Source organism: Lutra lutra, chromosome 15, assembly GCF_902655055.1.
Source record: "Lutra lutra chromosome 15, mLutLut1.2, whole genome shotgun sequence".
Classification (NCBI taxonomy): Eukaryota; Metazoa; Chordata; class Mammalia; order Carnivora; family Mustelidae; genus Lutra; species Lutra lutra.
Window position 1 is genome coordinate 69,572,117 of NC_062292.1, and position 23,750 is coordinate 69,595,866.

General features: G+C 61.1%; 4 protein-coding genes across 18 annotated transcripts; 3 read left to right on the plus strand and 1 right to left on the minus strand.

Moving 5' to 3' along the window:
- JTB (jumping translocation breakpoint) lies at nt 1-3,110 on the plus strand. Of its 3 annotated transcripts, none has more exons than XM_047704220.1 (5): nt 1-404; nt 579-616; nt 777-997; nt 2,124-2,203; nt 2,607-3,110. In XM_047704220.1, the coding sequence occupies exons 1-5, from the start codon at nt 322-324 to the stop codon at nt 2,761-2,763; spliced, it is 579 nt and encodes a 192-aa protein (XP_047560176.1). In that variant the 5' UTR covers nt 1-321; the 3' UTR covers nt 2,764-3,110. The 3 variants fall into 3 exon arrangements, with proteins under 3 accessions (XP_047560176.1, XP_047560177.1, XP_047560178.1); XM_047704221.1 differs by having other exon boundaries at nt 2-404; nt 777-940; XM_047704222.1 differs by having other exon boundaries at nt 10-404; nt 777-859.
- CREB3L4 (cAMP responsive element binding protein 3 like 4) lies at nt 3,052-7,094 on the minus strand. Of its 2 annotated transcripts, none has more exons than XM_047704193.1 (10): nt 6,947-7,094; nt 6,672-6,849; nt 6,262-6,484; nt 5,984-6,105; nt 4,523-4,615; nt 4,279-4,385; nt 4,089-4,157; nt 3,886-3,970; nt 3,626-3,722; nt 3,052-3,512 (listed from the first exon to the last, which is right to left on the minus strand). In XM_047704193.1, the coding sequence occupies exons 2-10, from the start codon at nt 6,834-6,836 to the stop codon at nt 3,319-3,321; spliced, it is 1,155 nt and encodes a 384-aa protein (XP_047560149.1). In that variant the 5' UTR covers nt 6,837-6,849; nt 6,947-7,094; the 3' UTR covers nt 3,052-3,318. The 2 variants fall into 2 exon arrangements, with proteins under 2 accessions (XP_047560149.1, XP_047560150.1); XM_047704194.1 differs by having other exon boundaries at nt 6,672-6,837; nt 6,947-7,093.
- A 3,276-nt stretch (nt 7,095-10,370) lies between these two features.
- SLC39A1 (solute carrier family 39 member 1) lies at nt 10,371-14,233 on the plus strand. Of its 3 annotated transcripts, none has more exons than XM_047704197.1 (5): nt 10,371-10,458; nt 10,617-10,745; nt 10,975-11,184; nt 11,337-11,467; nt 12,694-14,233. In XM_047704197.1, exons 3-5 carry the CDS (start codon nt 10,998-11,000, stop codon nt 13,348-13,350), a joined length of 975 nt encoding a protein of 324 aa, XP_047560153.1. In that variant the 5' UTR covers nt 10,371-10,458; nt 10,617-10,745; nt 10,975-10,997; the 3' UTR covers nt 13,351-14,233. The 3 variants fall into 3 exon arrangements, with proteins under 3 accessions (XP_047560153.1, XP_047560151.1, XP_047560152.1); XM_047704195.1 differs by having other exon boundaries at nt 10,372-10,458; nt 10,936-11,184; XM_047704196.1 differs by having other exon boundaries at nt 10,372-10,458; nt 10,617-10,742; nt 10,934-11,184.
- A 461-nt stretch (nt 14,234-14,694) lies between these two features.
- On the plus strand, nt 14,695-23,546 carry CRTC2 (CREB regulated transcription coactivator 2). 10 transcript variants are annotated; one of them, XM_047704178.1, is made up of 15 exons: nt 14,696-14,977; nt 17,484-17,585; nt 17,663-17,779; nt 18,264-18,325; nt 18,949-19,017; nt 19,197-19,300; nt 19,401-19,430; nt 19,578-19,642; nt 19,743-19,792; nt 19,923-20,167; nt 20,465-20,868; nt 21,850-22,119; nt 22,322-22,402; nt 22,608-22,788; nt 22,918-23,546. In XM_047704178.1, exons 1-15 carry the CDS (start codon nt 14,825-14,827, stop codon nt 23,130-23,132), a joined length of 2,148 nt encoding a protein of 715 aa, XP_047560134.1. In that variant the 5' UTR covers nt 14,696-14,824; the 3' UTR covers nt 23,133-23,546. The 10 variants fall into 10 exon arrangements, with proteins under 10 accessions (XP_047560135.1, XP_047560134.1, XP_047560132.1 ...); XM_047704176.1 differs by having other exon boundaries at nt 14,697-14,977; nt 22,602-22,788; XM_047704185.1 differs by lacking the exon at nt 14,696-14,977 and adding an exon at nt 15,157-15,560 and having other exon boundaries at nt 22,602-22,788.
- The last annotated feature ends 204 nt before the right edge of the window (nt 23,547-23,750 follow it).

Sequence of the window (23,750 nt, forward strand, 5' to 3'; positions counted from 1 at the left end):
CCGGCATCCTCCGCGGAGCAAAATGGCGGCGGCCGGGACGGCCCCGGAGGTGACGAGGAGCTAGACCGTCCGCCCCGCGGCCTCTCCCGAGGGCCGTGCGGGTCCCAGGAAGCGAGCTCAAGCCCAGTCCAACGAAGGCGTGATGCCTTTTCCTGCCGTGGCCGTGGGGACGCCCCAGTGATGCCTCTGCCCTGAGAGGCAGTGTCGGCTTCTCGCAGCCCTGACTGGACCTCCGGAGCCTGCGGCGGAAGCGCCCCGGCCGAGGCACGAGGCCGGTCTCGCAAGTCCCTCCGCCCCGACAGGCGCGACCCTGAGCGCTCCATGCCTGCGGGCGGAGGGAGGCGGTGCCTCCCCCAGGGCTGCCACCTCTGTTGGCTGCTCTGCGCTTTCGCCCTAAAGCTCTGGTGAGGAGCGGCGGAGGGCAGAGGGGCCGAGAGGACCGCGTCGTCCCCGCCCCTCGTGGGGCAGGGGGGGTGGGGGGAGGGCGCGCGGGATCCGGCGCCGCGGAGGTGGGGACTTCCCTGTTTTCTGGCTTCTGATTTGTGCCTCCCCGTCCCCCACCCTCGCTCCGGCTGCAGCCAGGCCGAGGTCCCCGCGCCCGCGGAGAAGCTGTCAGGTGGGTGATGGTACGCCGGCCCGGCCCCCGTCCTCCCACCGAGCCGGAGCGCAGGTGGGGACGCGGGCGGTCAGCGGTGCTGGGAGGTGGGGTGGGCCGCACCTTCGCGAGACCCATTTTCCGAACGAGGTCTGGGGCTGGCCTTTCTCTGCCGTTGCAGTGGGCGCCTCGAACCTGCCGTGCTGGCTGGTGGAAGAGTTCGCGGTGGCAGAGGAGTGCGCGCCGTGCTCCCGTTTCCAGGCCGTGAGTATGTGCTCCCTCCCCGCTGCCCGCTGCCTGCGTGTGCCCCAGCATCGCCTTTCGGTGTTTTTCCTTGCAGTCTCGTTGTGTGTCCCCCTGAACTGGTTTCCCTCCGAAAATGTGCCATTTCCTAAGTTAATGGTAATATTTGGCTAATAATCATATTCATTTAAAGAAAACCTTACTTTTAGGGGCGCCTGGGTGGTGGGTGGTGATCTCAGGGTCGTGCCCCTTCTTGTGGGGATCTGGGCTCTTGCTTGACATTCTCCTCTCTGCCACTTGCCAGGTTCATGTGCCCTTACTCTAACTCTTTGAAGATTTTTTAAGATTTTATTTATTTGACAGACAGAGATCACAAGTAGGCAGAGAGGCAGGCAGAGAGAGAGGAGGAAGCAGGGTCCCCGCTGAGCAGAGAGCCCGATGTGGGGCTCGATCCCAGGACCCTGAGACCATGACCTGAGCTGAAGGCAGAGGCTTAACCCACTGAGCCACCCGGGCGCCCCTGAAGATTTTTTTTTAACCTATAATTATTACAAACCGGCTTTGGGTTTTTTTGTGTGTTTTTGTTTTTTTTTTTTTTTTTTCCCTAATAGACTTTATTTGCAAGACAGCGGGTGCATAAGCCTGGGGGCGGGGCATAGGGAGAGGGAGAGGCCGGATGCGGGGCTCCCTCCCAGGACCCTGGGATCATGACCTGAGCTGAAGGCAGAGGCTTAACCATTTGAGCCCCCCAGGCGCCCCTAAATATCTTAAAGTAAGCGCTACAGCAATGTGAGGCTGGAGCTCCTAACTCTGAGATCAAGACTCAAATGCTGACTGAGCCAGCTAGGCACCCCGGTCATGATCATTTTTAATCCCATAGGCTCTGGAATCTGTCCCTCTTAGACTGTTGCCTCTGAAGTGTTCTGTTAATGATCACGCAACCAGTACCTCCACCATCCCCATTAGAACTCTCTCTTGGGGCACCTGGCTGGCTCAGTCGATAAGTGTCTGCCCTCAGCTCAGGTCATGATCCCTGGGTCCTGGGTTTGAGCCCCACATCGGGCTCCCTGCTCAGTGGGGCATGCTTCTCCCTCTCCCTGCTTGTGTTCCCTCTCTTGCTGTCTCTGTCAAATAAAGACAATCCTTATAAACAATTTCTTTGTTGGTTCTCTGTTGCCCATCAGCTCTGAGCCGTAGCAGGTGGACACCTGGCGCTTCTGAATGGCAGTCTTTCTGCTTCTGCTGCCCTTTCCTGACATGTGCTTTGGTCCTTTTCTTCTGACAGAAAACCACCCCTGAGTGTGGTTCCACAGGGTATGTGGAGAAAATCACATGCAGCTCATCTAAGAGGAATGAATTCAAAAGGCAAGTGTTGTTTCTCATCTTGGAACTTTCTAGATCACGTCTTGTTCTTGTGGTGTTAGGCAGACTAATAGCCCCACATCTTTCTGTCTGGAGGTCGTGTGGTATATGGGGGTCGGGGGAACCAAAGTATTTGAATCCACGTTCCAGCTCTCATCCTCAGCACTTCATCATTGGTCTCATTTTCTCATCAGTAGAATTGGTTAATACCAGCTCTGTTTACCTCACTAGAAAATAAGTTGAACGTCAGATTCAAGTGGGATTTGTATAGGGTAAACACGTTAGAAGGATGACTGTGGCTTCCTCTTTTCTCTCAGAAAGCCTTGATTAGGCTTCACTAGAAGGGAGATTGGAGGGAGAGGTGGTTCAGCCTTCCCTGGAAATAACTGTTTCTTCCTGCTCTTAGCTGCCGCTCAGCTCTGATGGAACAACATTTATTCTGGAAATTTGAAGGGGCCATCGTGGGTGTGGCCTTGGTCTTTGCTTGCCTTGTCATCATTCGTCAGCGACAGCTGGACAGAAAAGCTCTGGAAAAGGTCCGGAAGCAAATCGAGTCCATATAGCTACCTTCCACTTTTTGATAGGGGCCTTAGGGATTGTACCTCAGACACAGACAGTAGAATGGACAGACTTGGGCCTTTTGTTCTTGGGAACTTGTGGTGGCACCTACTTCTCTGTCTCTTGTCTAGATCATTAACGAGCAAAATACAGAATAGTTTTCTTCTCTATTATAATTTGGTTTGGGACAGGAAGTCCTGGTGGCAGAAATGGGATAGCAGCTTTAGGCCCCAGTGTACCAACTACCTATCTTCCCCTTTTTCTGGTACTTATTTAAAATTTTCAGGACAAAATTTCAGCAAAAAAGTTTATTTCTCAGCCAAAACCTCTGTTTGCCCCCAACCCTAACCCCCCCAAAAAATAAAATTGCAGATGTATAACAAAAGTATCTGAAATGCCTCATCACATAGCCTGGGCCTCAGGGTACAGATACTTAGAGTGTCCTGAAATGATTCAGACCCCGAGGCCAAAGAACTCCGAATAGGAATCCCAGGGGAAAGAGCCATCGGGGATCCTGGATTCCTTACTGTGGTTGGAAGTGGCCTGGGAAATGTTCCAGCTCACATCTCATCTGCATGCAGGACAGTTCTGACATGCCCACTGGGGCCTGTCTTCCCTCCCCTCTTCTCCAGCAGGTTCCTTGTTGAGCCAATGACACCCGTGGCCCTAGGTGGCCCCTCCAATCCGGGCTCTACCGCTGTGGTCTCCAAGTTTTCTGTCACGTCCTTGTGAGTCAGGATATTTCTGGAAATCACTGTGGGCAGTAATAGAGTGTTCCCTTGGATGGGGGGTCCTAGATAGGACGGGACCGACCTCCCACCTTCTGACTACCCCCAGAAAGCAGAGTCCCACCCTGCCCCGCCTCACCTCCCTGTGGCTGGTGATCATTGGTGCCAGCTTCCTGGAGACCCTGCAAGGGGCTGACACTGGGCAGGATGATGAGGGCCAGAGAAAAAAGGAGGATCTGGAGAAAGCAAAGGGACACTTGGGTTGTGGGGACACTAAAGGAGGGGCCCAAGGGCAGCATGAACAGAGGGCAGTTGCAGTCCTTGGGGATGGGAAGGTGGGTATGGTTGGGAGTGGGGGTGTCAGGGTAGAGGTGGGGGCAGATGGGAAGTAGGTAGTACCAGAACACAAGTGCCGGTCTGGGCAGCTTTGGTGGAGGTCTGGGCAGTGAGCGTCCGCAGCTGGTGGAGCTGAGCTTCCAGAGCGCTGGTGCACCAGAGAGAGGAGGAGGAATGGAGAGTCCACTCTCCTGGGAGCCGGGCCAGGAATGAGCCCTGTGTGCCACACGCCCTCCCCCCGGGGCGCACTGTCCTCTGTCACGTACATATTGTGCCTCTCCAGCTCCCGGACTTTCTTCTGTAGTTCCTGGTTCTGTGCAGAACAGGCAGCTGCTCTAGAGAGCGCGGAAAGGTAGGACAGTCTGCAGTCACATGGGCCCAGACCCGGCCTGCCTTGGTAAGGAAGGAGTCCCCCAACGTGGCCCACAGGGGGCAAGACACTAAGTCCAGACATACCTGCTCTCTAGCCCGTCGATGTACTCTTTCTTCCGTCGCCGACTGTCCTGCGCCGACTGCTTGTTACGGATCTTCCTCCTGACCTTCTTGAGGGCCCTCTCCTCTGCCTGGGGGCCCCGGGTGTGTCAGTGCTGGGCCTTTCACCTGCCTCAACTCCCCACGTGCTCTTGTAATCCTGGCTCTTCAGAGGCCATGTTGGGGCCACTGGGGTGGGTTTGGGATACTCTCTGGGGGAGCATGTTACCTTAGTGAGGGGCAGGTGAGAGGGCAGGGAAACCCCTTCCTGTCCCAGCAGACGCTTCTCCTCCTCTGTCAGGAACAACGTTTGACAGGGCAGCTGGTGGAGAACAGAGAAAATCGATGAGGGGGAGAGGGTCTTCCCTTTCCCTTTACCCAGGGCCACGCCCCCTACACACCTGGAGAGTTTCCCATTTGTACTAAGGAATAAGTAACCATGAAATGAGGTGAGGGAGGGAACTTCATCCAGACAGGCCCTGGGCCAAGCCAGAGAGGCCTCCTGGGGCTGTGAAGGGAGAGCAGGGCTTATGTTACATGCTTTGCCCCCAGACTTAGGACCTTGGCACTCTGAGCAAACTAGGGAGGGCTTGTTCTGGTGCGTGCCTCCCCGATTCCAAAGGGTGTTTGAAGACAGGAACTCACTAAGGCAGGGTTTGCTTGATCTCACAGCAAGCAAATGATTCCCTTTTGCCCATTAACTTTCACTGGGCAGTGTGTTGTCTCAGCAGGGTCAACGTCAGGGAGCTCCCTGGAGCAGTGACCCATTTGCCCTCAGGGTCTGAGCCCCACTTTCAAGACTAAAGCTTGGTCTCCTCACAAAGAACTCCCAAGGGTCGCCAGACTTAGCTTCTCGTAACACAGTATGTGGGGCAGGTAGATGACATCTGGTGAACCTGAGCCTGTCAACCGAGGAACCTGCCTTTCCGATGCTCCTTTTTGAAATACTTGTGCTTCACTCTGACTTCAGAGGAATTTGTCTCTGCTGTTGGCTCCTGATGGCCTTCGGCATTTAGCCAAGCCATTTCTTGTCGTCTTGCCTCTTCCCGATGATCCCTTGCTCCCCTGAAGCCACAAACTCCCCAGTGTTTTGATGGGAAAGCAAGCCTAGAAGCATCAGACTTTTTAAGGTCCCTCAATTCTGAGCTGCTTGGCTTGGACCCTGGGGCCAGCTTCAGCCACAGACTGGCAGGAAGACTAGAACTTCTTTCCAGTGACTGTTGGTCAACAGTGACCTGAGAAAGACCCCTTTCTCCCCCTACTGCAGAAAGCAGAGCAGCCAGTCTTCCGAAGGCACCTGTGTGTTACCCCCCAGGTGGTGGGTGCAGCTGCACAGTTGTTTTGGCGGAAAATTCTCCACCCGGTGCCTCCTAGCAGGCTGAATCCCCAGGCAGCCAGCCCATCCCACTCCGTGTCCTGACCTGTGGCTGAGTAAACTGCACACAAGATCTGGGCTTTCTCCCAGGCCCTCTGCCCAGATTCCCTCATCCCACCTTCTCCTTATTTGAGTCGTCACCACCTTACTTCCAAAGGCTTCTGTCTCCCTTGTCCTTTCGTGCTCTCAGAGTTGCTCATGCCTCTCTGATCTTCAGGGCCCACAAAAACTGGGGCAGGGTGAGCATGAGTGTTTCCCTTCCTCAGTCCCTCACCCCATCTGTGTGGGTGCGTCTCTTTGCTGGCCAAGACTCACCAGGGTCGTGGGAGGCGCTGGGTTTACAGCGCCCACTCTGGGTAGCGTGTGAGCATGAGCAGCGAGGGGCAGCTCCCCGACAGAGCAGGCAGCAGGCACCGTACATGGTGGGCTCCGTGGACCTGAGGGAGACACAGGTGGCTAGGAGAAAGGAGAGGAAGAGTAGACCCTAATGGCAGCGTGGCCTGGGGAGAGGCACAGGTTGGGGAAACCCCTTAGCCCCGGGAATAGGGCTGGACCTGAAAGGCCACTCTCCCCTTCCCACAAAGAACACTGACCTAGCTGGAGAGAGATGAGCCCTACAGCCGGCCCAGCTTCCCTTTGCCGCCTCTCCAGGCCCCCTGCCTCATAGACAACCTCACAGAGAGCTGGGGAACTGTGTGCGGGGCCAGGGTCCTTGGAGATGGCACTGTCACTGCCACGAGATGCCTCTGAGCAGTACACTTCATTGGGATCAATGAACAGCTGCAGGAAGTCTTCGGGCTCACTCTCCTGAAGGCCCTACGGTGTGAGAGAGCACGCAGGTGTGCAGGGGAGAGTTCTGGAGAGCGGCGCGCCATCAGACCAAGGTACGCCCCGCTTCAATTTCAGTTCCCCGTGTCCTGGGACATCTTAGAGGCTCGGTCTCCAGATGACTCCCCTCGCAGCTGTGTCTCGGCCCACCCCCACCTGCGTGCCTCACACTCACACAGCCCCGTCCCCCGCTGGGCTCCCAGCCTCCAGGCTCTCGGAGCTGAGGCCCTGAGACCTCTGGGGCGGGGCAGGGGAGTCCCAGCTCCAGGAAGGCTCCTGCTGAGACCTCTTCTGGGGGCTCCAGCCACACGTCCAGCAGGTCGGGGGTTCGGAAGTCCATCCTGCGGGGAGAGCTGCAGGAGGGTGAGCGCACCCTCCCCACGCAGCTGCTGGGTGCCCCCTAACTCACCTGGCCCCCGGGGGTCTTCTCCCGTCACCCCCTTGCCCCACCTGCCCCTTCCCCCCGCCCCGGGGGACCTCGCCTCCGGCCTTCTCTCTGCTTCAGACGAACGGGCCCACCGCCGCCTAGCCGGTCCCGAAGAGCCCAGCCCCGCCGAGCCGGCCCAGCCCGCGGGCGGCCCGGAACACCGCCGCTCCTCCTCCCTCCAGGATCTCGCATCCTGGACCGGCCCAGCCAAGCCCCGCCCCCGGCCTGACTCCGGCCGCGCGAAGCGGCCTGTCGCTGGCCGAGAGCCACGGCGGGGGCTGGGAGCCCAGGCGTCCGCGGACCGGACTGCAGGAAGGCACGGGCAGCCCTCCCTGCCTCAGTTTCTCCTAGCGACAGCAAATCTTCCCGAGAGTCTGGGGGCTCTTCAGGGAAGGACGGCGATGGCTGGGACCGGAGGACACGAAGTGCCTGTTCTCCCGCCGTCACTTGGTCAGACGAGCGCACCACAGGCCGGAAAACAAAACCGGGAAGCGGCGGCCGACCGCCGGGCACTGGCCGAGGCGGCCTCGAGGCGCTCTGTCCGCTCTGGGGTCTGATTGGACGCAAGAGGATGATGGGCAGGACGTGGAGCCAATGGGAGCGCCTCGAGGCAGGCTGCGCGCTGACTGGTCGGAGGCTACCGAGGGGGGCGGGGTGCCGCGGTGGCCGGTCCGGGAGGACTCCAATTCCCACCCCGCGGCCCTGCGGGTGCGGGGGCGCCGGGGCGTTCCGAGGCCTCGGGGGGAGGGGCGCAGCCGCCTGGGCAGCCGCTTCCCGCGTGACCGCCAGGCCCTGGCTAGGACCCGGGTGAGGGTGACTAACCGGTTGGCCCAGCTGGAGCTCTGAGCGCGGAGAGTCGCGCCCGCCGGCTTCTGCGCGGGGGCTGCTCTGTCCGCTCTCGCGGGACTCGCCCACTGGCCTGGGGGACCCACGAGGGGCTGGAAGCCGAAAGGCTGAAAAGGCACTGAGGGTTGGCGTGGGGCTTTTCGGGTGTCATTTCCGACAGCGTCTGTGTCCTGCGTTTATGTAGGTCACGCGACGCTCTCCTAAACGTCCTTCCCCTCGTCTCTGCAGGGCCCTGAGCAGGGAGTGTCTCTCCGACACGATCAGAGTGTCGGGACGCGGGGGGCGGGGGGGCTCGGTTAAGCCGCTGCCTTCGGCTCAGGTCAGGAGCGCAGGGTGCTGGGGTCCAGCCCCGCATCGGGCTCCTTGCTCGGCGGGGAGCCTGCTTCTCGCTCCGCCTCTGCCTGCAGCTCCGCCCGCTTGTGCGCTCGCCCGCTCGCTCTCGGACGAGTAAACAGACAGAAGTCTTTAGGGTGTCGCACCACCACAGCTCAGGATTGCTTGCCTTGGCCTAGCGGCTGATGGGCGAGGAGTTCACTTCAAATACAGTAATGGAGCCGCCCTCGGTGAATAAAGCAGGACGGTTTGGGGTGTGGACCCAGAACTCAGGCCGGCGGTCCCCTCCTGAAACGTGCCTGTGCTGAGCGTAGACGGGAGCAGGATTTAGTGTTTACTGAGTAACTCTTGGATGTTCAGGCATTTGACATGACTCCTATAATTTCTCATAGCAAGTTGTGGCTTGAGAGAGAAGTAACTTTGTCAAGGGCCCGCTGTACGTAGAACCGAGGTTTGGGTGCCTGAGCTTTTTGCTCTGTGCCAAGCTCGTCTTCCTGCGTCTTCCAGCTCAAGTAGTGCGCAGACAAGGCGGGCGTCCTAGATTGACGCAGAGCTCTAAGGAAAGCGGAGCTGTCCTGGCTTAGACCTCTCCTAGAGCAAGAAAGGTTTCAAAGGGCTTCTTGCAGGTTGCATGTGCAGGGATGATTATGAGGAAAATGTAATCAGCTTCTGTTAATTAGAACTGGAAGGAATTGGGGCGCCTGGGCGGCTCCGTTGGTTAAGCCATGCCTTCGCCTCAGGTCATGATCCTGGAGTTCTGGGATCGAGTCCCGCATCAGGCTCCCTGGTTTGCTTCTTCCTCTGACCCTCTCTCCCTCTCATGCTCTCTCTCATCTTCTTTCTCTCTGAAATAAATAAAAATTAAAAAAAAAATAACTGGAAGGACTCACTGGCATCATTTTCTAATCTGACTTCCCTCTTTCACCTGCTTCATCAAATTCCTGAGAGAGAAAATGACTTGCTTAAGATCACACATCAAATTAAGGTAGAGGGATGCCTGGCTGGCTCAGTCAGTGGAACATGTAACTTTTGATCTCCGGGTTGTGAGTTCAAGCCCCATGTTTGGGGTAGACCTTACTTTAAGAAAAAAATGTTGTACATGGGGCGCCTGGGGGGCTCAGTGGGTTAAGCCTCTGCCTTCGGCTCAGGTCATGATCTCAGAGTCCTGGGATCGAGCCCCGCTTCGGAGGAGGAAGCAGGCTCTCCGCGGAGCAGAGAGCCCGATGCGGGGCTCAATCCCAGGACCCCGGGATCACGACCCGAGCTGAAGGCAGAGGCTTAACCCACTGAGCCACCCAGGCGCCCCCTCACATTCCCTCTTGAGGAAGTTGCTGGCCTCCATTTCCAGAGCCTTAAGAGACATTACTCCCGCCTCTTCTTGAGACGGTGGTCTTTGCACCTTTGCAAAGACTAGGCTGAACCCCCTTCTTCATTTCCTTTTTTAAATCCTACCCTCCAATGAGGTTAGAAGATTCCGACAGCACAGGGAATGTGGGCCAAAAGGATCCGGGCTAAGGAAACAGGAGGGTCCTGAGTTGCGAGTACTTGTTGCCATCCAGGAACAGAAAACAAGGGAGGGAGCAGGGCTGCGGGGAGAGGAGTTGCAGAGTTCAAGGGGAGTCTGGAGAGAACCCGGCTAGATGCCCCGAGGCGCGATAAGGACGGAGGCTGGAGCCTGCGGAGAGCGGCGGCTCTTCCCCGGGCAGGCCGTGCCCCCCGCCCCCGGGCGTGTCCCACCGGTTCCGGCACACTCTCGGGGAAGACAGAAGGCCGCACAGCAGTGCCCTCGGGCCCTGGCGGTCCAGAGGATTACTGTCAAGGAGCGGCCGCGCTTTGCTGTTTCCCTTTCCCAGTTCCGCCGCGTCCTCTTCCTCCGCGGTGCGCGCCGGAGAGGGAAGTGGAGCGAGGAGTCCGTCCCAAGACCGGGCTGTTTCCCCCCGGCGCCGAGGGCGCAGAGCGGGTCGTCGCGTCTCCGCGGAGAAGACTAAGAAGGCGCAGCCGGACACCGGGACCCGAGCCCGGCGTCCCAGAGCGGAAGACTCGGCTCCTCGCGCGGGGTCCCGACTCCCGCCTTGCCCGCGGCGGCTCGCGCTTCCGGCCAGCCGGGCCAGTCGGACCGCCCCGCGGCGCCCCGGGCCCGCAGCCCCTGGGCCCGCCCCCTCGCACCCCGCCCGCCCCGCCCCCGCCAGCCCGCCCGCCGGCCTCCGATTGCCTCCAGGGCATGTCACTCCGCGTCGGGTCCCGCCCTCCGCGCGCCGTCATTGGCCGCCGCCGGCGGGGAGGCGGGACGCGGCGGGGCGGGGTCCCGGGTCGCGGCGGAACCCAGCGGCCGCGGCGAAGGGGGGACCCTGTCGAGGTGAGTGTGCGCCCCGGCCGTGCGGGCTGGGCGGCCTGGCCGCGACCCCGCCACCTGGGGCCTCTGGCGGTGGCCGTCTGCCCGCCGCTGTGCCTTCCGGCGCGGCGCTGGGGAAGCGGGAGCGGGGAGTGATCCAGCCCCAAACTCGCCCTGCCCAGGTGGCCCGCGACGCTCCCCGCGACGCTCCCCGCGACAGCTCGCGCAGCCCGACCCCCTCGGCTCCGTCCGCTCCTTCCTGCGGGGGCCCCGGCTTCTCCTCTCCCGGAGGGCCGCGCTCCAGGGGAAAGGTAAGGAGACACCCGCGGCGCCCCGACGCCGGAACCCCCGCGCAGGGTCCCCAGTTGAGCCGTCTGCGGGCGCGCAGGCTGCGGGGCCCGGCGTGCACGAGCCACACGGGGCCGGGAGGTCGGAAGGCGGCGGGGGGAGGAAGCCCCCCTCCGCGGACAAGCCCTCCCGTCTGCTCGGCCCCATCCGCAGGTGACCGCCGCCCCGCTCGCTGTGTCTCCCGTCCGACAGCCGTGCCTGCCGCTGCAGCCACCATGGGGCCTTGGGGAGAGCCGGAGCTGGTGGTGTGGCGCCCGGAGGCGGTGGGCTCGGAACCCGCAGGGCCTGTGGGGCTGGAGGTGAAAGTCGGGGCCCTGGTGCTGCTGCTGTTGCTCACCGCGCTGTGCAGTCTGGTGCCTGTCTGCGCGCTGCGCCGGCCCGGGGCTAACCCCGAAGCCTCCGGTGAGCCTCTCGGGTCCCCGCTGCCGCCCCGCGCTGGGCCTAGGGAGGTCGCTGGGAGCTGAAGAGGGTCCCCCGGGCACAGGAAGGCCTTGCGTGGGGCAGAGAGGCTCGAGGGGGTCCAGGCTCACTCCCGTCTGTGCTCCCCTGTCCAGCCTCCCGGCAGAAAGCCTTGAGCCTAGTCAGCTGCTTCGCGGGGGGTGTCTTCCTGGCCACCTGTCTCCTGGACCTCTTGCCTGACTACCTGGCGGCCATAGACGAGGCCCTAGCGGCCTTGCACGTGACGGTGAGCTCTGGCTATTGCGTGTGACCCTGTGGGGGTGGGGGGGTTCAGTCACATCGCTGTGGGAGAGGGGGCTTTTTCGGATCTCTTCCTGGGGTGCTCTGTGACCTTGTGACCGTGCGGAAGGCACCGAGCATGGGACCCTATGAATTGTGATTTTTAGTGATGGGGAATAACTTTCTGTGGTGCTCCCCCACCCCCCACCCCCAGTCCCTCTGTGACTGTGATGCACTCCGGGATGTGAGAGGAGCCTCTGGCCAGGCATGTGACCTCCTCCGGGAATTTCTCAGCCCCAGCCTCCAAGAATCAGCTTCGTTCTCACACCACTTTGCTGAAGGGGTTGGCGGTAGAGCGCCCTACAGGCCTGGGAAGGGTGGGAGACCTGGAGTCCGGGACCAAAGGTGCCATAACCCAAGGAGGTAGGGCGTGAAGAAGATCGAGTACAAGGCGTAGGAAAGTCTCAGGGGAAAAACTGACACAGTTGTGCAGAGGTACTGGGAAGGCCCCCCGCACTCTTCCTCTTCCTAAGACTGGGGAAGTGACACAGGATGTACCCTCTGTGACTGAGTGCCCGTGTCCCTGTGTGACTGTAAGTCCAGTGGCCCCATGATACTGTGTGGCTCTGTGTGTGAGCATTTGGTGAGGCGGGCAACGTGTGATCCTTCCTGTGTGCCTTTGTGTCCCACTCTGTGTAATCTGTGTCAGCCACTGGCAGCGGGGGCTGGTTTTGCGTCCCCTTCACAGCAAACATTTGGTAGTGTCTGGAGACGTTTTTCGTTGTCACAACTCGGGGAAGGAAGGCTTTGTGCTTGCTCTTGGCATCTAACAGGTACAGATGAGAATGCTGTTAGATCCTACTGAGCACAGGACAGCCCTCCAAAATGAATTGTCCAACCCCAAATTTTGATAGTGCCAAAGCTGAGAAGCTGGTGTCTGTGTGGTCCTGCAAGTGACACTCATGTGGGAGGAGGGAAGCAGGAGATACGAGGAGGAGCTAGGAGAAGTCGTGTCCACTCCGTCCCGGGTGACAGAGGGCCAAAATGGGCTAGAACCAGCAGGACTGCTGACTCTGGGCTGGGCCTCATCTGTGTGGTTGTGGGTGTGTTTGTGTAAGTGAGAGGAGCCCTGCGCCTGTGGGGGACCCTAAGTCTGCGTCACTGGGACTCCTCGAGACTCGGAGTTTGACCGCCCTTCCCCACTCTCGGCCCACCTGCCCTGTCTGCCCACAGCTCCAGTTTCCCCTGCAAGAGTTCATCTTGGCAATGGGCTTCTTCCTGGTCCTGGTGATGGAGCAGATTACACTGGCTTACAGGGAGCAGTCAGGGCCACCACCTCAAGAGGAGACCAGGGCTCTGCTGGGAACGGCAAACGGTGGGCCACAGCACTGGCACGACGGGCCAGGGCTCCCACAGTCAGGGGGAGCCCCAGCAGCCCCCTCAGCCCTGCGCGCCTGCGTACTGGTCTTCTCCCTGGCCCTGCACTCAGTGTTCGAGGGACTGGCGGTGGGGCTGCAGCGGGACCGGGCCCGGGCCGTGGAGCTGTGTCTGGCGTTGCTGCTCCACAAGGGTGTGCTGGCGGTCAGCTTGTCCCTGCGGCTGCTGCAGAGCCACCTGCGGGCACAGGTGGTGGCTGGCTGTGGGATCCTCTTCTCATGCATGACCCCTCTGGGCATCGGGCTGGGGGCAGCTCTGGCTGAGTCGGCTGGGCCTCTGCACCAGTTGGCCCAGTCTGTGCTGGAAGGCATGGCAGCCGGCACCTTTCTCTACATCACCTTCCTGGAAATCTTGCCCCAGGAGCTGGCCACCTCTGAGCAGAGGATCCTCAAGGTCATTCTGCTTCTTGCAGGCTTTGCCCTGCTCACTGGCCTGCTCTTCATCCAGGTCTAGGGAGCTCCAGGGGCCCTTGACCTTCCTTTCCTTCCCCAGCGTATAAGAGTAGGAGTGGGGAAGGGAGGATGGAGGGTCAGAGAGTTCTCTGGGAGACAGGGATGGAGTCTTTGGGACGGACTGACCAATGTGAGGGATGTGGTAGACAAGAGCCTGGCCTCAAGGGATAGTCACATCACTAAGGACATGATCGGGGTTGCATACTGGGGAAGACACCGAGTGCTAGAAAGTCGGGGTCAGACACTATGTACAGGCACGGGCTGGTGGTGGGAAGCCTGGGGGGCCGTACCCAGCGGCCGTGGGATGGGAAGGTATGGAGGAGGCCCAGCCCAGAGTCAGCAGTCCTGCCGGTTCTAGCCTGTTTCGGCCCTCTGTCACCGGGGCGGAGTGGACTGCTACTTCTAGCTCCTTCTCTGTATCTCCTGCTTCCCTTCTCCCAGAGGACTCATGCCAAATGGCTTCTTCCTGCCAGTTTTGGTACCTTCTCTGGGTTCTCTAGTCCTGCTCACTTCTCTGTTTTTAAAGTGCCAAATAAATCCCTTCCCTCTTTGTCAAAAAGCACAGTGATGGCCCTGGACCCGGCCCAACATCTCAGTGAGGGGCCTGCTTGCCCTTTCCAGGCAGCCCTATTTGCTGAGCTGAGGTTGGGGGAGGGTTGGCAGGGCTGCGCCCTAGGAATCCTGAAGCGACATGGCTGCCGAGTGCCCAGATGACAAACACTGAGCTGCCAAAACTTTTTTATACCAGAGGAGCCCGAGGGGAAGGCTCACCCCAGCTATTTTTGGGGAGGAAGGGCCGTGGATAGAGCCACGTCCTCGAGAATCTATTTTACTAACTGACCTGTTTTGGGACTTGTTACCCAAATAAAAGATGTTTCTATACATTTGTACAGTGTCTGATTCGTTTGTCTTGGGCAAGGGGTGGGCACGTGGCCCGTCTGAGGGGGCCTGAGTCTCAGACGTTTATAGCTGTTTTAATAGTCCCGCTCTCGTTTTCTCTCAGGCGCCGTAAGCCCCTTCCTCAAGACCCATATTTTCCCTCTTTTGTTCCTTCCTTCTTCCCGCCCTGTCTCCACCCCTTCCCCTTCCTCCCGAATCCTTCCCTCGCCCGCATCCCGCTCCCCTTCGCGCTCCGAGGCTGGAGACCAACTCAGAACTACTCTTCCCGGCGGGCTCCGCGCAGGGAGGAGCCGCGGGGGAGGAGCCAGGCTCCCAGGCCCCGGAGCCGCAGGACTCTTGGGAAATGGAGTCCGCTTCCTGTCCGGACTGCTCGCCTGGGGCCGCGCAGGCGTCACGTAAACAAACTACAGTTCCCGGCGGCCCCCGCGAGCGGCAGGTCCGGGCTAGGCTGGGGCCGGGTTCGCGGTGCTCGCCGAGGCGGCGGCGGCGGCGGCGGCGGCTGGAGGCGCCGGCCGGGGCCCGCGGCGGGGCCGTGACTTGTCCGGGAGGGTGGCGGGGAGGGACGCACGGGGAAGATGGCGACGGCGGGCGCCAACGGGCCCGGCTCGGCCACGGCCGCAGCTTCCAATCCGCGCAAGTTTAGCGAGAAGATCGCGCTGCAGAAACAGCGTCAGGCCGAGGAGACGGCGGCCTTCGAGGAGGTGATGATGGACATCGGCTCCACCCGGGTGAGGGGCCGCCGGGGGCGCGGGAGCCGGGGGCGCCGTCCCGGAGCGGGGGGCGGGGCGGGGGTGGGCGCCGCGGCGAGGGAGGCGGAGCGGGGAGGCCGCGGGCCGGGCGGCGCGGGTGGGGGTGCCGCGCGGGGCGGGAAGACTGGCGTTCGGGGGAGCCGGCGGGGGCCGTGCGGGCGGCGGCGGGCCCGGGCATCCCCGGCGGAGTGCCGGGGGACGCCCCTGCAGCATCCCCGGGACTCGGGCGGCGGCGGGGGTGGGCACGGGCCGCCGGCGCCTCCGGCTCGGGCATCTCCTGCGGTCTGGTCCCTCTGCCCCGCTGCGCCCCTCTCGCCGCTCGGGTGCCTTCGGGAAAGGGCCCCGGGAGCGGTTTGCGCCGCCGCGCTGGGTCTCGTGGGGGCAGGAAGTCCCCTCCTGCGTCCCTTCCCTTTGCTTCCTTTTTCAAATGCTTCTTGTGGTTTCCTGACGTGAACGAAGGTGAGGTCCGGGGCTCACAGACAGCGCTTGATGTTCTGCCCTGGCCGCCGCGGAGGGGACGCAGGACTTTGAAGCTCCAGGGCGGGTCACCAGTTGGCTGTAGGTTAGGTTTGCTGAGCTCTTTAGGAAGATGGCTGCATTGTGGGTCGGTTATAAGGTGCGTCCTCGGAGGGTCGCCTGTGGGTAGGGGACATTCATTCCTGAGCAGTTCCAGAAGGAAGACACCCCAGCCCAATAGCCTGTGAAGCCCCTCTGGCCTTCGCTTCTTGCTTCCCAGACCCCAGTAGCAGAGGCCATGAGGGTGGGAGTCTGCCCAGCTGGCGTGCAGTCCTCGTTTAGGGACACGTTCTTCTCAGAACTGCAGGTGAGGGTACTGCCGCATCGGGTCCCTCACAGCCCCAGCGAGGAGGAGCTCCCGGGGAGAGGGTGGAACAGAAGCACCGCTGGGAGCTCTTTCTGCCCGTGCGACTGGTTTGCATCGATGCCTGTGACTCTGGCTGTGCTCTTATTTGTGTCTCCCCAACTGTTAGTTTTTCTTGTGTGTTTTCCCCTTTGGGTCTCTAGAGACCATGTGTCCTAGTTCATGGGAGTCAGAACAGAGAGCGTTAGTGGGGAAGCAGGTTGGAGGCATTGGCCACAGCTCCCGCTCAGTGCGGGGAGGGTCGTGATCCATCTGAGCAAAGACAGCTCCACTGCAGGAACTTCTGGTCGTGGTGGGGACGGAGGCAGGAATGTGGGTCAGAGCCTCCGCTTGAGGCCCTGTCCTCTGTCTGGGCTCTGACTCCCGCAGCCGCTGGGTGGGATTTTAGGGTTTGTGTGCGCAAGCAGAAAGGCTGTGAGAAGCTCAGAGCTGAGGCTTCTGTCTTTTGAGCACCTTGGTTTGTCCAAACACCCCTTGTGCCCCCCCTTGCCACTGCAGATTACTTCTCTTCTGCTCATTGACGTCTAGTGGGCATACAAGGCTGGGGCTTGGTAACCCAAGAGTTTAAAGCTGGAGGTAAGGGATCTGGGGCTTAGCTTAGCAGAGAGGGCTCTGCTGAGGCCCGTACAGCCGTTGGGGCCGATGGTAACGGGAGACAGGTGTTGGCACGCGTACTAACAGCAATCTGGAGTGGCCCAACGGTTTCCGTAGTGTCTGCTGAACTCGGTGTGCTGACCTCTTGGAACAGAAAGTTCTGGTGTTGGGCTCAGCAGAGCAATGCATGGCCCCCAGAAGTTCATCAGCTGCCCTAGGTCTGTATTTTGGCTGGTTGCAGCGGTCCTCAGAAGTAGGTGTTCACCTCCCGCAGAAGGACTTAGGATCTGTAGGATCAGCCTGCCAGACTGATGGTTGTGGCGTCTCACTGCCGGGCCAGATAACCTCTCCCCAAAGTGGGGATCAGGCCAGGCTGAACAGGGTTATTGCTCCCTCTATCACCCCTAGTCTCAAGGCTCCCCTGGCCATCCAGGGGCTTTTGAATGAGCTAGAAGAAGACTGCTTCTTGGTTTGGGGACTGGTTTTCCAGCGAGGAGAGCTGTCATTTCCCAGATGTTCTAGTTTGGGTGGTACAGGCTCTGTGTAGCTTTCCTGAGGCGGGGCAAACGGCAGAGCCTAGAAGCCTGCGCCGTCAGGAGCGGGAAGGAAGGAGGTTAGCGATAATGGCTCTGTGGCCTCCCCCTGTGGCCGTCCCCTCGTGTTCCAGTTAGTCCTGGCGCACTGGGAAGGGAAAGCGGAGGTGCCTAATGGGCCCCCTTCCCGGGAGTTACCCCATGGGACTAGCTTGGGGGCTGCTGGCAACCCTTCGGGGACTCTGTTTAGACGGATGCCAACTGGGCCAGGCCCCGAGCAGAGCATCAGACCCTGCCTGACTGGGTAACTCCAGCCGTCGGCGCCGTGGATGCAGGTGGCGGGTCCCCAGCCTGGCCGGTTCTGCGGTTCCTGGCACCTCTCCTCCCGGCACCAGCGGGACAGCACGCCGTGGGGACAGATGGCACAGGAGCAGAGGTCAGAGGTTTCTCTGACGCTCCCGCTTGTCCTCCCTCTCAGCTGCAGGCCCAGAAGCTGCGTCTGGCCTACACAAGGAGCTCCCACTACGGCGGTTCTCTGCCTAACGTCAACCAGATTGGCTGTGGGCTGGCTGAATTCCAGGTAAGTGGACACCGGCCAAGGGGGAGCACGGGCTCTCGGGCGACCTCCCCTGCTGACCTACCTGTCTCTTCCGGCAGAGCCCCCTCCACTCGCCTCTGGATTCGTCTCGGGGCACTCGGCACCACGGGCTGGTGGAACGAGTGCAGCGAGACCCCCGAAGAATGGTGTCCCCGCTCCGCCGCTACCCCCGCCACATATCCTTCATGGGGGATGGGGGCAGGCGGGGGAGGAGATGGGGTTTTTCGGGAACTCATGGGAGGGAGGGGCTCTGTGTGCAGTTTGGTCCTGTCTGTTCCGGGCCTCCCAGAAAAGCCACCGTTTGGCCCGTGTGACCGCGATGGCGCATTTGATGGGGGACATATGTCTCCTGCCAAAGGGGGTCTGGTCCCCTCTTCACATTTTGCCTCCCCTTTCTCTTGGTAGCTTTTGGTTTTGGAGACGTTCATTGCCCTGCTTCCCATGCCCCATCCCGTTACTCTTCCTTGTTCTTCCAGCTCTGCTGGGCCTGGTTCCCTTTTCTCTTGCATTCTTTGGCCCTGGCATTGCCCCTCACTGAAGAGGAGGAGGGAGGTGCTCGCTTCTCTGAACAGCTCGTCCACCTCCTCCAGTGTCCTGCACTTCTCTGGTCTCTGTGCCCTCTGTCCCCTCCTCCCTTTCTCCTTAACTGGTGCTGCTCACGTCGACAGCTCTCCCTATGGTCCTGCCTACTTGTCTCCTCCCCCGGAGTCTAGCTGGCGGAGGTCAGTGTTTAGGGCAGACAGCATCTCCTGTCCACTCTCAGCTGTGTCTCTGGAGGGAGCTTGGCTTGGGGCTAGGCTTGCTGGTCCAGGCTTTGAACACTCCCTCCTCCATGACAGCTGGCTGGGAGGGGTGGGGGGGGTGGGGGCTGGCTCAGTAGGTGGGTCAGAGTCCAGCCCTGGCCATGTTGACACGGGCAGCCAAGCCTCCGGGTCCAGCCAGTGCAGGACCAATGGTAACGGTGGCTGGCTGGGGTGTGTGCGTCTGGGGAGGGAGAATGGCAGCCTCTCCCCAGGACTGGGTGCCAGGTGTGTTGGTCTGGCCCTCGGGTGTCTGAGCCTCCCTGGGCCGAGTCATCCTCAGTGCTGTACCAGCACGGCTGCTGGGCTCCTGGATTCTTACTCAGCGGGTCCCGGCAGAGACAAGTTGAGAATTTCCAGATCTCTTAGCTTGACTGTGGGAGAGGGGTCAGGGGTCCCAGGTAGCAGAAGAACCAGGAAGGAGGCATGGCCCTGGGCGCTCAGCCCCGTCTGTCTTCCGCTTGTGGCCTGGTCCTCCCCAACCCCATGCTTGCTCTCTGGAGTGTTGCTAGCCTTGCTCATCCCGACCTTGTATTTCCCCACAGGGCAGTACCCTGGGGCAGTTTCCCTGCGGAGAAGGGCCAGATGTTTCGACTACCGTCTGTGCTGAACAGGTGATGGCCCTGACCGTCTCAGAGCCGCCTCTCTTATCTGTCCTGTCTGCCCACCCTCCACCCCGTTTCCTGTCCCAGCCCTGCTAGTGTTTTCCCCTGCTAAGCAGGGTCTGGGGACCAGAAACAAGGTCCCACCCAGCTCATCTCTGCACCCCCCCCCCCCGCCTCGCCCCCCCCAGGACGAGTTCTGACTCTGCCCTTCACACCAGTGTGATGAACCCCAGCCCTCAGGACACTTATCCAGGCCCTGCCCCTCCCAGCATCCTGCCCAGCCGCCGTGGAGGTAAATGGCCTGGCCCCGGGCAGGGAGTGACCTGAGGAGCTTTAGTCGGAAGTCCATAGAGAAGTCCGGACTGTAGCCAACTGTCCTGCATCCTTTGTAGGTTTTCTGGATGGTGAAGTGGATTCCAAAGGTATGTATTCCACGCCACTCGTGGGTACCGATGCCCACGACTTTCAGGGCTGGTATTGGGGGCTTCGTGCTGGGCCTGCTCACCTTGGTGGCTTCTGCCTTACTGACTCCTTTCCAGCCCTCTCATCGCCAGTCTTTCTCTTTCAAGTCCCTGCTATTGAGGAGAACGTGCTGGATGACAAGCATTTGCTGAAGCCATGGGATGCTAAGAAGGTTGGTGTGGCCCACTTTCCCCTTTCTTTCTGTGGGGCAGGTCTTCCTCTGTCCTCCGGAGCCCTGGCCTCCTTTCCCACATTATTCCTTCTCTCCTCAGCTGTCCTCATCCTCTTCCCGACCTCGGTCCTGTGAAGTCCCTGGAATTAAGTAGGTGCCTCTGTTAGGTTGGCTGAGGGGCTGAGGGAAACATGGGAGGCCAGCCTCTGCCCCCTCCACGACCTCTGCCCCCTCCACGACCACTACCCCCATCTACCCCTCTCTTCCTGTCCCCCTGCAGCATTTTCCCATCTCCTGACCAGCCTGCCAGCGTGCCTGTCCTCCCACCTGCCATGAACACGGGCGGCTCCCTACCCGACCTCACCAACCTGCACTTCCCCCCGCCACTGCCCACTCCCCTGGACCCGGAGGAGATGGCCTACCCCAGCCTGAGCGGGGGCAACAGTACCTCCAATCTGACCCACACCATGACCCACCTCGGCATCAGCGGGGGCCTGGGCCCTGGCGCGGGCTACGATGCGCCAGGTGAGTGGCTGTCCTGGCTGGGGGAGGGACGGGGTGCTGGGGGGCTGGTCCGGGAGCCTCCTGTGACTGCCCGCGCCAGTCCTCCCCAGGAATTCTACACGGCAGGCGCGGCTTTTTCTCGAAGGGTGATGGCGGGCAGCCCCCAGGTGGGCCGTGCCGGCCTCACTGTCAGGGACAGAGCAGGGAGGACACTGTGTCGCCACTTCATAGTCTGGTTGCTGCTCTCTGTTCTGGGCAGAAAGCAGCCCGGCTCCCGTCGGTAACGTTGGCATCCGTGCTTCTTGTCTGTGCCTGCAGGACTCCAGTCCCCTCTCAGCCACCCGTCCTTGCAGTCCTCCCTGAGCAATCCCAACCTCCAGGCCTCCCTGAGCGGCCCCCAGCCCCAGCTCCAGGGCTCCCACAGCCACCCCTCCCTGCCGGCGTCCTCCCTGGCCCGCCATGCACTGCCCGTCACCTCCCTGGGCCACCCCTCGCTCAGTGCCCCGGCCCTGTCCTCCTCCAATTCCTCCTCTGCTTCATCTCCCGCACTGGGTGCCCCCACTTACCCACCTTCGACCCCCGGAACCTCCCCCCGCCACCGTCGTGTGCCCCTCAGCCCCCTGAGTTTGCCCGCGGGCCCAGCTGAAGCCAGAAGGTCCCAACAGCAGCTGCCCAAACAGTTTTCGCCAACAATGTCACCCACCTTGTCCTCCATCACTCAGGTACGCGTGGCTGCTTTCTTTCCATGTCTGTTTCCTCCTCTCTCTTCCTGCCACATGCTCCCTCCCACGTCCCTTTCTTCAGACGCCCTCTCCTCACTCCTGTGCTTCTCGTCTCAGCTTCCTCCTTCCTCTGTCCCTGTCATTTCTGGGGTGAGCTGCTTCCTGATTCACACCCCACCCCACCCCGTCCTGGAACAGGTGCTGTGCGGGCTGAGAGCCTCGCAGCCTTACCTGTCGGACACGGGTGCTGTCGTAAGGGTCATAGGAGCCGCATATGGGCTGTGCTTAGGCTGAGGCCAGCAGGTGCATCCCTGCAGGTGGTAGCTTTTTCTCCCCCGCTTCTCCCCCAGCTGCTTTCCTCGTGTTTGTCTCTCACGCCTCCATCCTGTCCTACCCCGTCCCGTCGCTGTCCTTCTTCCACAGAGTTCATAGAGTGAGGGGCTCGCAGGTCACGGAGCCTCATCTCTTCGTGGTACAGATGAGGGCACTGCCCAGAGGGAAAGAAAGTACTTTCCGAGCTCGCTTAGCAAGTTAGGAAGAGTTGGGAGCCGAAGGAGAACCAGTGAGGGCTCTTTCCTCAGTGCCCAGCTGCGTGGCAACCCCTGCCCCCTTCTGTCGGCCGCTGCCCTTCCCAGGGATGGGTGCTGGAGGAAGGACTTCAGCCAGGCCAGCCGGGGCTCTGCTCCCTGCAGCTTGGATCAAGCCTGACCTCCCTCCCTCCTTCCTGCTCTCCCTGTGTCTGCCCTCGAGTCCACGGGGCGCGCACCTGCGGCGGGGGGTGGGGGGATGGGGGGGCTGGTGGTGGCCTCGCTCGCTTACTCTGGTCCTGATGTGCACGGTGATTGCGGGCACCCAGCCCCGGGGTGTCCCGTGGAACGCTGGCACGTTTGTGTTGAGGATGGTTGCGGCTTCACAGGGTGGGAAACCCTGAGGGGCTCTCCTGAGGGGTAAGCTTCTCCCTCTTTCCTTGCTTCTCCTCAGGGTGTCCCCTTGGATACCAGCAAACTGCCCACTGACCAGCGGCTGCCTCCATATCCATACAGCCCCCCCAGTTTGCTTCTGCCCAGCCAGCCAGCCACCCCAAAGTCTCTGCAGCAGCCCGGGCTGACCTCCCAGGCCTGCTCCATGCAGCCCTCTGGGGGACAGCCCCCGGGCCAGCCACTGCACTTTGGGTCACTGTACCCGCCCAGCTCCGGTGGGCAAGGGCAGCAGTCTTACCACCGGCCAGTGAGTGACTTCGGCGTGGGGAGTGTGAGTACCCGGGTCCAAAAGCAGGGGAGAGGCCGGGGGGGGGTGGGCTCAAGGGGCCCTGCCCCGCATCGCTGGTGCACACTGAATTGGCAGATCTGGGGTGGTGGGGGAGAGGCTCCGTCCCCCTGGATCACAGAGCTCTGCCAGCCCGAGGCTTCTGTCTTCCTGCGTCTGACCCCTCCTCCTGCCGCTGCCCCCACAGCCGGCTCTGCGCAGCGTGCTTGCTGACGACAGCCACCCTGACGCCTTCTCTCCCGGGCATGCCCACGCTCTGTCCCGGCAGGTACGGCGCCCACACCAACTCCGGGCCTGGTGCTTGCCACTCATGCTCTGCTTGCGACCTCTCCATCTCTGCTCTGATCTCTGCAGTCAGGGGCGGGGCGTGCTTTGCTGGGCAAACGGGACGTATTTGCCAGGCAGGCAGGGTCAGTGGGACCCCCGTTCTGAAGTGCGCTCCTCGGGCCCTGTCTGTGTGTCTGTAGCTGGAGCAGTTCACCATGGAGAGCCCGTCAGCCAGCCTGGCGCTGGATCCCCCTGGCTTTTCTGAAGGACCTGGATTTTTAGGGGGCGAGGGGCCAGTGAGTAGCCTCCAGGACCCCCATGCCCTCAACCACCAGAACTTGACACACTGTTCCCGCCATGCCTCAGGGCCCAACGTCCTCCTCCCAGGTGAGCAGTGTGGGTGGTGGCGGGCTGTGGTAGGAGGGGAGGGTCCATTCCCCAGTGCATCAGGAGGCCTAGGGGTTGTAGAGGAGTGGACAGGCTGTGGGGCCTCACCCGTCTCTTCTGCCCACACAGGGGAGTCCTCCCCAGGTTTCTCCAAGGAGATCGCGGCGGCCCTGGCCGGAGTGCCTGGCTTTGAGGTGTCAGCTGCTGGGCTGGGGCTGGGGCTAGAGGAGGACCTGCGCATGGAACCGCTGGGCCTGGAAGGGCTCCACATGCTGAGCGACCCCTGTGCACTGCTGCCTGACCCTGCTGTGGAGGACTCATTCCGCAGCGACCGGCTGCAGTGAGGGCCTTGGCGGAGCCCCTCTTCGTGACCGTGCCCCATCACTGTCCCTTTCCTCCCTTCCCCCTGGCCAGTAGAGACTCCACTCTGCCCCCAGATCCTCTTTCTCACATGAACGAGGGATCCTAGGAATGAGAAAAAGTGAGGGGTTTGTCCAGGTGGCCCCTGAATTCTGCACAAGGGGCGGGCCTGGGGGAGCTGCAGGGAGGGCCTGAAGCACTTGTAACTTTGAACCTGAACCGTCTGTCTGGAGGTCAGAGCCTGTTGGAAGGCAGGGGGGGAAGAGGGGGGACCCTGAGGCCTTGGGGTGGGCAGTGCCGGCCCCTCCTCACAACTCTTCCCCCTTGCAGTGGAGGAGAGAGCCAGAGTGGATATTATTTTTTATTAAATATATTATATGTTAATAAAAAAATCATATAAACACTTGGTGTGGTTTCTACTTTTGGGGATCCAGAGGATCCCTGGGGCCAGGCCCTTGTGTGTTAGGCTTTCTGCATCTTCCTGTCACTGTTGTGGCTCGTGGCTCGTGGCTTGTGGCTCGTGGCCCCAGCCTCAGAATTTGTACCTAGCATGGAATATGGGAGTCGCGACTGGATGCGGGCTCCCCGGACAGCATGTGGGC

Coding starts and splice junctions, on each gene's coding strand:
- CRTC2 (XM_047704176.1), top strand. CDS start 14,825: ATGGCGACGGCGGGCGCCAACGGGCCCGGCTCGGCCACGGCCGCAGCT. Junction 14,978..17,483: donor TGGACATCGGCTCCACCCGG/GTGAGGGGCCGC, acceptor CCTCCCTCTCAG/CTGCAGGCCCAGAAGCTGCG. Junction 20,168..20,464: donor CGCGGGCTACGATGCGCCAG/GTGAGTGGCTGT, acceptor CTGTGCCTGCAG/GACTCCAGTCCCCTCTCAGC.
- JTB (XM_047704220.1), top strand. CDS start 322: ATGCCTGCGGGCGGAGGGAGGCGGTGCCTCCCCCAGGGCTGCCACCTC. Junction 617..776: donor GCCCGCGGAGAAGCTGTCAG/GTGGGTGATGGT, acceptor CTGCCGTTGCAG/TGGGCGCCTCGAACCTGCCG. Junction 2,204..2,606: donor AAGAGGAATGAATTCAAAAG/GCAAGTGTTGTT, acceptor TCCTGCTCTTAG/CTGCCGCTCAGCTCTGATGG.
- CREB3L4 (XM_047704193.1), bottom strand. CDS start 6,836: ATGGACTTCCGAACCCCCGACCTGCTGGACGTGTGGCTGGAGCCCCCA. Junction 4,386..4,522: donor CTCACCTGCCCCTCACTAAG/GTAACATGCTCC, acceptor CGGGGCCCCCAG/GCAGAGGAGAGGGCCCTCAA. Junction 3,513..3,625: donor TGATCACCAGCCACAGGGAG/GTGAGGCGGGGC, acceptor TACTGCCCACAG/TGATTTCCAGAAATATCCTG.
- SLC39A1 (XM_047704197.1), top strand. CDS start 10,998: ATGGGGCCTTGGGGAGAGCCGGAGCTGGTGGTGTGGCGCCCGGAGGCG. Junction 11,185..11,336: donor GGCTAACCCCGAAGCCTCCG/GTGAGCCTCTCG, acceptor TCCCCTGTCCAG/CCTCCCGGCAGAAAGCCTTG. Junction 11,468..12,693: donor TAGCGGCCTTGCACGTGACG/GTGAGCTCTGGC, acceptor GTCTGCCCACAG/CTCCAGTTTCCCCTGCAAGA.